We start from the raw sequence: 12,500 nt of genomic DNA on the forward strand, positions 1-12,500 counted from the left end.
ACACATATGCACACACACGCACACACATATGCACACACACACCACACACACACACACACACACACACACACACACACGCACACAGAAATAATAACCAAACTAGACCTGACCTGAACTGTGCTCCAGAGAGAGAGGGAGAGTGTGTGTGTGTGTGTGTGTGTAAGCTACGTTGAGTGTGTGTGTGAGTGTGTGTGTGTGTGTGTGTGAGAGAGAGAGCTAGGTTGAGTGGGTGTGTGTGAGTGTGTGAGCTAGGTTGAGTGTGTGTGTGAGAGTGTGTGTGTGAGTGTGTGAACGTGTGTGTGTGAGCTAGGTTGAGTGTGTGTGTGTGTGTGTGTGTGTGTGTGTGAGTGAGTGAGCTAAGTTGAGTGTGTGTGTGTGTGTGTGAGCTAGGTTGAGTGGGTGTGTGTGTGTGTAAGTGGGAGTGTGCTGGTATGTGTGCATGTGTGTTTGTATGTCTGTGTGTGTGTGTGTGTGTATGTGTGTGTGTTTGGGTCTGTATGCGCGTGCGTGTGTTTGTGTGTGTGTGTGTGTGCGTGCGTGCGTGTGTTTGTGTCTGTGTATGTGTGTGCGTGTGTGTGCGTGCGTCTGTGTGTAAGTGGGAGTGTGCTGGTATGTGTGCATGTGTGTTTGTATGTCTGTGTGTGTGTGTGTGTGTATGTGTGTGTGTTTGGGTCTGTGTGCGCGTGCGTGTGCGTGTGTTTGTGTGTGTGTGTGTGTGTGCGTGCGTGCGTGTGTTTGTGTCTGTGTATGTGTGTGTGTGTGTGTGTGTGCGTGCGTCTTGTGTGTGTGCATGCGTGTGTTTGTATGTCTGTGTGTGTGTGTGTCTGTGTACGTGCATGTGTTTGTGTCTTTGTGTGGGTGCGTGCGTGCGTGCGTGTGTGTGTGTGTGAGAAAGAGTGTACAGTATGTGTGTGTTCCCTAATCAAGGCCTTGTGACTTACACGATCATAGACAAAACTGCGTCTTACTCAGACACAACACACTGTCTGTTAGACACCACACACTAACATACACATACACACACACACACACTAACATACACACATACTAACATACACATACACACACACAAACACACTAACATACACATACACACACTAACAGACACATTCACATACACACACTAACAGACACATACACACACACACACTAACATACACATACACACACACACACACTAACATACACACACAGAAAAATAAACTGTCAAATTCATAGTGGTGTTTGTTTTAAGGAAGCTGTACTGAGGCTCTATAAAATCTTTTCACTGTACTGTATGTTTGAGTGTCAGGGAAGGGGGAGGGGTAACGTGAGACTGCTAGAGAGATCTATGATTAGACACACACACACACACGCACGCTCACACACACGCACACGCACACACATGCTCACACACGCACACACGCACACGCACGCTCACACACACACACGCACACACATGCTCACACACACACACACACACACACACACACACAGAGACCCTGTCCCCTCTGTAGTGCTCTCCTCTCAAAGAAAACACTATGCCACAATACTATAATGTGTGTGTGTGTGTGTAACCAGGTTGTCATCTGTGCCTTTAAACAGTCCACATAAACACACTCAAACATCCATAAGCATGTGCCCAAACCAAAACATGAACATACACGCAAACACACACACACACTCACACACACACACACACACACACACACACACACACACACATACACATAGCCACACACACACAGCCACACACACACACATAGACACACGCACATTCTCTCTGAATCTATTTATCAACACCTGTTTACATACCTGCGTGTGGTACTGTCCCGCCTGTGTACGTGTTTGTGTGTGTGAACTGTCAAGATATCCTCAGTGTAAAATCAGATCCCATATTCCTCTGTCCAGGTCTTTACGTGCGTGTGTGTGTGTGTGTGTCGCCCTCAGTAGTGTGCATTGGTGGATATAGTCTCTGTGTGTGTTAGTTCCTACTCACTTTTCTGTGACGAACAGTGATTGCGCTGTGGTATGTGTGTGTGTGTGTGTGTGTGTGTGTGTGTGTGTGTGTGCGTGTGTGTGTGTGTGTGTGTTGAGCGTGTGCATGCTTCTCACGCCCTGTTGGGGGAAGGAATAAGGAAGCATATAAACTACAAACCCCTCCCTCTCTCTGTCTCTCTTCCTCTCCCTCTCTCTGTGTCTATATCTCTCTCTCTCCCCCCTTTCCCTCTATCTATGTCTTTCTCTCTCTCTCTCTTCCTCTCCCTCTCTCTGTGTCTATATCTCTCTCTCCTCCCCCCTCTCTCCCTCTCTCTCTCCCCCCTCTCTCTCTATGTATGTTGCAGTGATGGAAAACCTAAACCTTAACCTAAAAAGAGAAATTATTGCTCCTAAAAACATCTTATACATCCAACACTATCCTCTCTCTCTCTCTCTCTCACACACACACACGCACACACACACACACACACACACACACACACACACACTCAGGATGCAGTCACAGGAACACGGCTGCTGTCTCTATTTTTACTGCAGGAATGGAATGAGCTTTATTTAAGACGCCATGTTGCAGCACCAGTTTAGCTAGTTCACACACACACACACACACTCATTCACACACACACACACACACACACACACACACACACACACACACACACACACACACACACACACACACTGTGGAATGCAGAACTAGACAATGCAGAACAACTAACAGCAGTATTTTGATCAGTATGCTAGCAATGACAATCCACCCGACCCTCAAAGCACACACACACACATACACACACACACACACACACACACACATTTTCATGACCCAGTGACTACTGTCTGTCCCTCAGTGAGAAAAAGTTCCTGTTGTTTTAGTTACAGAACAGAACAATTAGTCACACACACACACACACAAACACACACACATTCACACTCTCTCTGCCTCATACACACTCACACACACACACACACACACACATTTACACTCTCTCTGCCTCACACACACATTCACACTCTCTCTGCCTCTACACTCTCACAGATACTCATAGAATAGGGTTGCCACATTTGATTTGTGAAAATCCAGGACCCCCCCCCCCCCAAAAAAAAAAAAAAAAAAATGTATAAAATATATACACTTTATATATATATATATATATATATATATATATATATATATATATATATATATATATAAAGTTAGAAATATTAAGAAATGCTGCTAATTGTATGCTGTTGAACTTAGGGTATATGGGGCATTGTCACTTTAGGGTCGCTCAGTCTAAGCTTTCTCATAACTGTAGCCTAAGATATAAGGCTAATCCATAAACTCTAGCCTTGTTTGTTTGTGCCACATTAATAACACAATATTAACAATACTATGCATAACATTAAGTTGTTACAAGCAGTTATAAGTTTCATAATATTAAAAGGGGATATCAACAATGACAGCTGGAACCTGCCAGTCTATCTCTCTCTCTCTCTCTCTCTGGTGCACACTGATGCGTTTTCCAATTAATTAGAGTATGTTCTAGATGCTGCTGCATGATCATCCTTGCATGTAACACGAAGTTGGTGCATTTTGACATCTTAAACATTGTCGAAGAGAGAAAAGTAGTTAGCAGTAAAGCTATTTATTGGCTACATTTTTGGTACTCCCTCTGTCCCTTGTTGCCTTGTGCGTAATGTGCGTGGTGAATACAATGTTGAAACATTTCCTATAGTTTCTTACCTAAATATTTCAAGTACCCCTGGCTTCTCATTATTTGCTCTGATGCACTCGTTGACGCAGACACACACACTAGCTTTGGACTCCTTTTAATGCTGTCCCTTTCTGTATTAGCCTACAGAGCAACGAGGACAGGCGCGTATAACTACAAAGTGGGGTCTGAGTCTGTGGTTGCGCGACAGTTGCTAGGTAATAATGTAAACTCTATTTTTGCTGCCAATCAACAAAAAGCATGCCTTTTATGTCTGTGTACGTAGGCCTAGGCTGACGGGATGATAAACACAACCAAGAACAAAACCGTTTGAAACTAGCAGAAATTATAATCAGAAGTACATTTTTACCAAAAACCGGGACAATTCGTGTCCCGGGAAATATTTTTAATTATCCGGGACAGTCACTCAAAAAAGAGAACAATCCCGGGAAATCCAGTGCATGTGGCAACCCTATCATAGAATGATACATCACATCGGTGCCCACGGAGCCGAGCTGCAACAAGCACATAGGTGTATCTGATATAGGCGGGCCAGAGGCAAGCTAAACAGATGACCACAGCACTGCAACGTCGGAAAGTCCAAAATCAGTCAGTAAACATTGGCCGTAGTGTTATCCAATTGCGTGCAGTGATATTTTCAAATGCATGCTTGGTGCCGCGCCTCGAGTTGGGCCATTTTCATTACTCGTAGCCAGACCCTTAATCTTTCTGATTTGGGTCACAAACTAAACGAGGTGTGAAGCTACTAGGCTAACATGTCTCCAAAACTGTGGTGCTAACTAACCGAGGTGTGAAGCTAATGTGACAACAAAACTGCGGTGCTAACTAAATGAGGTGTGAAGCTACTAGGCTAACGTGACTACAAAACTGCGGTGCTAACTAAACGAGGTGTGAAGCTACTAGGCTAACGTGACTACAAAACTGCGTTGCTAACTAAACGAGGTGTGAAGCTACTAGGTTAACGTGACTACAAAACTGCGGTGCTAACTAAACGAGGTGTGAAGCTACTAGGCTAACGTGTCTGTGTACGTAGGCCTAGGCTGACGGGCTGACGTGACTACAAAACTGTGGTGCTAACTAAACGAGGTGTGAAGCTAGGTCTAACGTAACTGCTTACAGATTGGAGTCAAATCGTGCTCTCACAACAACCTGGCCATCATCTTAAACAGGCTAACATCACTCTACGGTCACCTTCAAGCAAGAAAAGCAATGCTTTGAAAACATCTGTTTCGCTGTAAGGGCAAGGAGGTAGCAACAGGACAACAGTACAGAGACGGACAGGTGGTCGAGCTAATGTTACGAGAGCATTAAAATACAGGATATTTTACGGTAAAAAAGTTAAAATATGTGAGAAACCGGGAGGGTTGACAGGTATAACACACACACACACATAAATACACACTCACTTACTCTCACCCACACTCTCTGCCTTTTCTCTCTCTCTTTCTCACACACACACACACACACACACACATACAGACACTCTGCCTTCTCTCTCTCTTTCTCTCTCTCACACACACACACACATACACTCTGCCCTTTATCTCTCTCACAGACTCTTGTATACTCATTACATCATGTACTTTTGACCTGATCATTTTTATCAGCAACAGTCAAAGTCAGGAGAGGCAGATTACAGAGTATGCACACACACACACACACAATTACAGAGTGTGCACACACTCACATACACAAACACACTCGCACTCACAGACACACACACACAACACGCACACACACACACAACACGCACACACACACAGACAGACAGACACACACACACACACACAATACGCGCACACACAGACAGACACACACACACACACACACAACACGCGCACACAAATACACACACACAGAGACAGACACACACACACACACACACACACACAAATGCAGGCAAATGCTGAAACGATATGCACGTGACCCCACACACACCGGGACACTAAGGCATCATATCCATCTATTGTCCTGTTTCCTTCTGGATGTGACCTAGGGTTTCCGTGTATGTGTGTGTGTGTGTGTGTATGTGTGTATGTGTGATGTGTGTGTGTGCACGTGTATGTGTGTGTGCATGTGTGTGTGCGTGTGTGTGTGTGTGTGTGATGTAGCCTGGTCCTTACCGCCTGTGACTATGTTTCTCTTCGTCATACAATGCTGTGCGCCGGAGTTCAGGCTCTTACGCTTACCACTTCCGCTACAGGCTCTTACGCTTCCCACTTCTGCTCTCAGTAGTAAACAGACCGCTGGCTAGTTTGCAGGCTACCTGACCGCCAGGGCAGTCTCTCCGTAGTGGATATATCTCTTGCACCAGCCACAGACCGAGAGTTGTATACCAAAAGCGTCACGTCACCGAGATTATATCAGCTCTTGTCACACGCCAGTTTTCCCTCTTATCTCTTCTTGCTGCTTATCAGACGATTGTTGTTCTACGCAGCCCGGTGACTTCGTTGGAGCTACGGAGCTTACTTCGTTGTCCACGGACTGTTCAGACTACACTCTCGGATAAGTTGTACTGACGACCTACGTGTTATTTAACCTGGAGCTTGCTCAGTTAAACTAACAGTTGTTTGGCATAAAACAACGCAGCTTCACCTTGAGCCACGCTCGGTGACTGGCTAACTTTACTGTCCACAAGCACGGTAGCCTCGCCTGGAGCCCAGCTCGGCCACAGGCTAGCCTCAGTCAAACACAAACACGGAGCGGTTTACCTTGAGCCCAGCTCGGTAACCGCTAGTCCCAGTCAAGCACAATCACAGCAGCCTTGCCTTGAGCACTGCTCGGTCACCGGCTAGCTCACGTCAAGACACACCGCCTCGCCTTGAGCCCCGCTCGGTAGGCTAGCTAGTAGCTAACATTCCATTCCTTAAGTAGGCCTATGCCGCATTGATTTTGTTAAGGTAATTTGAGAGTAGGGGGGAGAATAACGAGCAGCAAACGTTTATTTGAAAACATGATAAGTAGTGATGCATGTAGTACACTTGTGCGTTTAGGTTTAGTTATCACCATCTGATAAATCAAACTTTTCCCAAAGCCAGTTGGAAGGAGAGTTATAAGACGTCCTTGCCATTTATAAAATTGACAAGCCTCTTGTTCCTGCTTTAATTGCGTGATGCCCTCGAGAGTTGAGACAACTTCACGGATAGCTTCTAGCGTCTCTTCCTCCGTCGCCATTGTTGCTATGCTGTTGAACTACAAGCTTCGCTGGACTACAAGCAACTCGGCAGGCAAGTTCTGTGTCATCACTCAACGGTTCGCTGAATGGCTCGGCTACACGCGAGCCGTATAATGCGGGTTGGGCCAGACTACGTGCGAGGCTGAAATCAAATTTTGGCCGGAAGTACGTAGGATGGTAACGACCAGGCTATGTGTGATGTGCAAGCTGGTGGGGATCTAGGGTCCTCCTGTTGGTTGTTGCAAACTTTTCTATTTGAGAATGATGGAGGCTACTGTGCTCTTGGGCTCTGTGTCTTCACACAACCCTGACTCGCAGGTCTACAGACAATTCTCTCGACCCTCATGGCTTGGTTTTCATTCTGACATACACCATCAACTGTGAGAGCTTAGATAAAGAGATGTGTGCCATGTGTAACAGTATTTAAGAACAAAATAATTGAATCCATTTTAAGATGAGTCTGAAACATAACAAAATGTGGAAAAAGTTAAGCGCTGTGAATACTTTCCGTGTGCAGTTCACCAATACCAACATAGTTCAACACCATGTTTCACCAACATAGTTCAACACCATAGTTTAACACCATAGTTCCCCAACATAGTTCAACACCAGTCACCAACATAGTTCAACACCATAGTTTACCAACATAGTTTACCAACATAGATCAACACTATAGTTCAACACCATAGTTCAACACCATAGTTTACCAACATAGTTCAACACCATAGTTCACCAACAAAGCTCACCAACATCAACGCCGTATGAACCCCTGGCCATGATGATTGCCTTTGTCATTCCATTATGGTCATATACCAATAAAAAGACTTTCATCATGGGATCATATATCATTATGCCAGATTTACATAATAGGGATCATATCATTATGTCAGATTTACATGATAGGGATCATATACCATTAAATCAGACAAGACAGCACAGGCACAGACAGGCATCTCCCTTAGAGTGCCACCATAAGTTTAGTGACATCTAGTGGTGAGATTGCAGATTGCAGCCAACTGAAACCACCTCTTTCAACTCTGCAAGGCTGCTTCGCATGCTCTTATTTGGCCTCCCTTCCTTCCTCCCTTATGTACTGGCCCTTCTCCTAATTACTCCCCCGAAGTCCCTCCTCCTAATTACTCTCTAGAACAGAGGCAGTTAAGTTCTAATCCCTCCTCCTAATTACTCTCTAGAACAGTTAAGTTCTAACCCCTCCTCCTAATTACTCTCTAGAACAGAGATAGTTAAATTCTAACCCTTCCTCCTAATTACCCTCTAGAACAGAGGCAGTTAAGTTCTAACCCCTCCTCCTAATTTACTCTGTAGAAGGAAAGGAGGAAGGAATGTAGTTACAGTACATTATTACATTACATTATTTTTGAAATCTGGGAAAGTCTGGGAACATTTGAATCTTTTCTGATCCATGGCTTATGTGTATTTGTGTCAAGTCATCCTGGATGTGATTTCGTACTGCTTTGTGATTGCATTTTGGCCCTCAAAGGAAATATATGTGTGCGCACACAGTTTGGGACTTCAAGGATCTCAGAGTGCTGCTGTTCACTGGGTGCTTGACTAGTAGAACTATCACTGAGTAATCATATGTTGTTTTTTATGTATTTGAATTATTTACTTTTTAAACACTTTTAAACTATTGCCCTGTAGCAGCCAATAATTTAATAATGGGCAATAACGTAATATTTTTTTTTTAAGTATATTTTTTGGTCTTTTTGCCTTTATTCCAACAGGACAGTGAAGATAGACAGGAAGTGAGTGGGAGAGAGATGGGGTGGGATCGGGAAATGACCACAGGAGAGAGAGAGATGGTGTGGGATGACCATACAAACACCCCTACACTCTATGACCATACAAACACCCCTACACTCCCTCTCTCGGAGATAGGATTATTTATTATGACCGTCGCTAGCGTAGCTAACATTGCAAACAAGTTGCCAAAGTTTTTTTTTTTTGCTTCCTTTTTTTCCCTTCTTGAACTTATGGGCAATGACTCCTGGGACATCGAAACACCGGGGCTCATGAAACTTGGTGGGCATGTAGCCCCACTAGACTTAGGGATACTCAGTACTGGGCCCCCTGAAAGCCCAAAAATGCAAAATGTTTTTACTAAATATTAACCCGAACCTTTGATCCCAAGATGACGAAATTTTGTGGTATGTTGGTCTCAAGGGCCCGCATCAACGTAGCCCGTAACCACTCATTTGTCATTTGCAAAAACATGCCACTTTAATTGCCACTATATATTCGGTTGAGAAGTTATGAACTGCACCAAACTGCATGTGTATGATTACCCTGACAGTCTCTGGGGGTATGCCAAGTTCCTTAGGGCGCCATACAATACATGAATTTATATAGTGATTGTACACTACTCGGCCTGTAGATGGTGATGTTGAGTGAAGGGATGTTGAATGTGGGTGTTACTGTATAATGCCCCCACCACACACACACAGGTACACACACCCCTCATACACACACACACACATACACCATTACCCACATGCCCCCCCCCCACCCCCCACTACACGTAAGTGGTATTTTCTTAGATAGATAGATAGATAGATAGATAGATAGATAGATACTTTATTGATTTATTGATTGATTTATTGAATGAAATTCAAGGTCTCAGTATCATACAGACATCACACACAACATGCACTAACAGCAGAAAAAGTCATAAAAGTATATAATATAAAAAACACAACTAAGCAATAAGAAGAAGATAAAGAATATACTAAAATACAAATTATAAATAACACTAAATCTAAATTAAGTCTAAAACAGTATCCACATAGTGTGCTTAGGGGTGATTAAGCATGAGGCGCTTGCAATGACTTATGCAGGAACTTTGCCTGTGATTCTCTGTGCATAATAAGGTAAGGTGCTCTGTGAGAGTGAGTGTCATGGTGATGGTGCAAATGAGTCCAACAGTGCAAAAATAAAGTCTAGAGACCAGCATAAAATAAATAAATATGGACATATAAAAGAGTAGACAAGGTAATATAAAAAACTATAGAAAAACTATAGGGTAAGGCTATTTGCACCCCTGGTCCAATTAGCAGTGTATGCTATTCGTACCCTGGTGCAATAAGAAGTGAATTCTATTCGTACCCCGGTGCACACAGCAATGTGTCCTATTAGTACCCCCGTCTGGTACAAATATTAATGTATGCTATTCGTACCCCGGTGCACACAGCAATGTGTTCTATTAGTACACCGTCTGGTACAAATATCAATGTATGCTATTCGTACCCCGGTGCACACAGCAATGTGTTCTATTAGTACCCCGTCTGGTACAAATATCAGTGTATGCTATTTGCACCCCTTTGCATTTATACTGGCATATTGATCACACAATATATAAGTATTGTGATTTACATTTTAAATACTTATATCACTGATAACAGTGGTCCGGCCAGGATATTGTCATTTAAAAAGTGAAGTTGCAGCCCTCAACTGATGTTGATGTTGTGTTTTGTCATGTACAGTAATGTTGTGTTTTGGCCTGATGCGCCACCCTCCACCTATTTACTAATCACGAAGTCAGTAGTGTTTTGGCATCCGGGTTGGCAACCTCGAGTCAGGGGGGAGGGGGAGGGGGAGGGGATACACCGCTCTACAGTAATTTGAAAGTGATTGCAGTACCAGTTTCGGCCACAATCTTACATATGGTTCCTTTAAGGCTGCCAGTCTTATGACATGTTATTTTTCTATATTTTTGATATGTTGCTGAGTGGATCATAAACGGCCCCAGCAATGAAGAAAAGTGATTGATAATGACTGACTGACTATTATTGTGTTACATGCTTCAAATGTAAAGCACTTTGAGCTGCATTCTGTGTATGAAAGGTGCTATACAAATAAAGCTTATTATTATTATATTATTAGTATCAATAGTAGTAGAATATGGCTGTGTAACAGTATAAAGAGCAGTAGAATATGGCTATGTGTAACAGTAGGGCAGTAGAATATGGCTATGTGTAACAGTAGAGCAGTAGAATATGGCTATGTGTAACAGTATAAAGAGCAGTAGGATATGGCTATGTGTAACAGTAGAGCAGTAGAATATGGCTATGTGTAACAGTAGAGCAGTAGAATATGGCTATGTGTAACAGTATCAAGAGCAGTAGAATATGGCTATGTGTACAGTAACATAATAAATAACAGTAGCATATGGCTATGTGTAAAATTGCAGTATGTATGTTTTATAAATATAAATAGAATACTAGGCTATGGATGGGATAGGGTGCAATTGTCTGGGGGAGGGGGGCAGTTGAGGGGCAGAACAACCGCCTTCTTGTTGTCCCTGTCAGGCCCTGGATGGCCTCGATGGAGTGGAGTGAGGAACCGAGTCATGCTATTCACTAATACCAGTTAAATCTCACCCACAAATTAATACCATGATAAATCATCACACACACACACATGCACAAATACCGGATATACTAATACCTGTATTAAGTCATCATATAATAACCAAGTCAAATCACACACACACACACACACCCCTATCAAGTCATAGGCAATCACACGCATTATAGACCCTTTCAACTGCATTTAAACAAACGTGCATTCCTAAGGCATTTCTGGTGGAACAGAAAACAACATTGAGCTAAAAGCGGGAGTCAATAAAAGTTTTAAAGGAGAATTCCGGTGTGATTTTTCACATAGATTTCCGTTTCTCGAGGTCACCGAGCTACTGCCGGTAGGCTACGACAACCCCCCCGAAACCAATCAGTTTTACCAGCTTGATTTGCAGCAAACAGTTAAGCAGCCAGGCAGCTACAGGACATTCGGGTCTACCGGGGCGTTCTGATGGGTAGCCTGTAACCCGTTTCCCGACATACATTGCCTTCTACTACTTGAGCAGAAGGGGCATGAGGAACCTGCAGCGATAAACAGAGTCCACGGACAGGGTAATAGCCTGATCTTCATTTGTTGTCAACCCAAAGACCCCAGAACGATCAGCATGTGCTGTCCAACACGTGTTTATGTACAGGGTGTACGAGCGTGCACCACCACGTTTTTGACATCTGATATGAATAGGAATTTTTGGCGAAAGGTTTCTTTCTCTCATCACCCTACCCCCCCTCTATGTCGCCGATAGACTCACTCACTCACAAACAGAAAAGAAACACTAACTTCAACTCCAAGTTTGTGTTGTGCGGTGCAGCGCCCAGGAGATCTTCACCATAGTGGTCAGAATTCAAACATGCTCGACGCGATAAACACACGCGCGCCGCATTTCTCTATCTACGCGCGACACCTCGTCTACTCACGCACTTAGGGTCTAATCCGTCTCACCGGAAACCGGTAGGTCTACCGAGAACCTTCCCTCCCTTGCGCTCACCATACACCCAGCCATGAACGACACACCTATTATGGGGATGCTGTCCAGCGCGTGAAGACTCTGCAAAGACCGCTGTACCGGACAACATGAGCGCGAGCGGTGAGTGAAAAAGATAAATGAGGAGAGGGGTGCGCTTTCTTTCTTTCTTTCTCTCTCTCTCTCTCTCTCTCTCACACACACACACACACCACACACGCGCGCACACCACACCACACGCACGCGCGCACACACACACGCACGTGCGCGCGCACACACAGGCACACATACA

General features: G+C 44.0%; 2 protein-coding genes across 9 annotated transcripts in view; one reads left to right on the plus strand and one right to left on the minus strand.

Moving 5' to 3' along the window:
* The window catches only part of sh3tc2 (SH3 domain and tetratricopeptide repeats 2), a 98,845-nt gene that overhangs the window by 37,020 nt on the left and 49,325 nt on the right, over nt 1-12,500 (minus strand). Inside the window, exon 1 of one of the 5 annotated variants that reach the window (XM_042061012.1) lies at nt 6,407-6,931. The exons of 1 other annotated variant lie outside the window; for it this stretch is intronic. Coding sequence is in view for 1 of the 4 variants with exons in the window: in XM_042061008.1 (XP_041916942.1) it covers nt 5,819-5,846 (28 nt within the window). In the remaining 3 variants the exon portion in view is untranslated. Of the gene's footprint in view, nt 1-1,794; nt 2,053-5,818; nt 5,888-5,912; nt 6,003-6,406; nt 6,932-12,500 lie in introns of those variants that run through there. 3 more of the 5 variants (XM_042061014.1, XM_042061008.1, XM_042061009.1) reach the window with 3 other exon arrangements.
* ablim3 (actin binding LIM protein family, member 3) overlaps nt 12,025-12,500 on the plus strand; it is a 47,187-nt gene continuing 46,711 nt past the window's right edge. For all 4 annotated transcript variants that reach the window (XM_042061017.1, XM_042061016.1, XM_042061018.1 and 1 more), the window contains exon 1: nt 12,025-12,331. Coding sequence is in view for 3 of the 4 variants with exons in the window: in XM_042061016.1 (XP_041916950.1) it covers nt 12,319-12,331 (13 nt within the window). In the remaining variant the exon portion in view is untranslated. The remainder of the gene's footprint in view (nt 12,332-12,500) is intronic.

Source organism: Alosa sapidissima, chromosome 14 (assembly GCF_018492685.1).
Source record: "Alosa sapidissima isolate fAloSap1 chromosome 14, fAloSap1.pri, whole genome shotgun sequence".
Classification (NCBI taxonomy): domain Eukaryota; kingdom Metazoa; phylum Chordata; class Actinopteri; order Clupeiformes; family Clupeidae; genus Alosa; species Alosa sapidissima.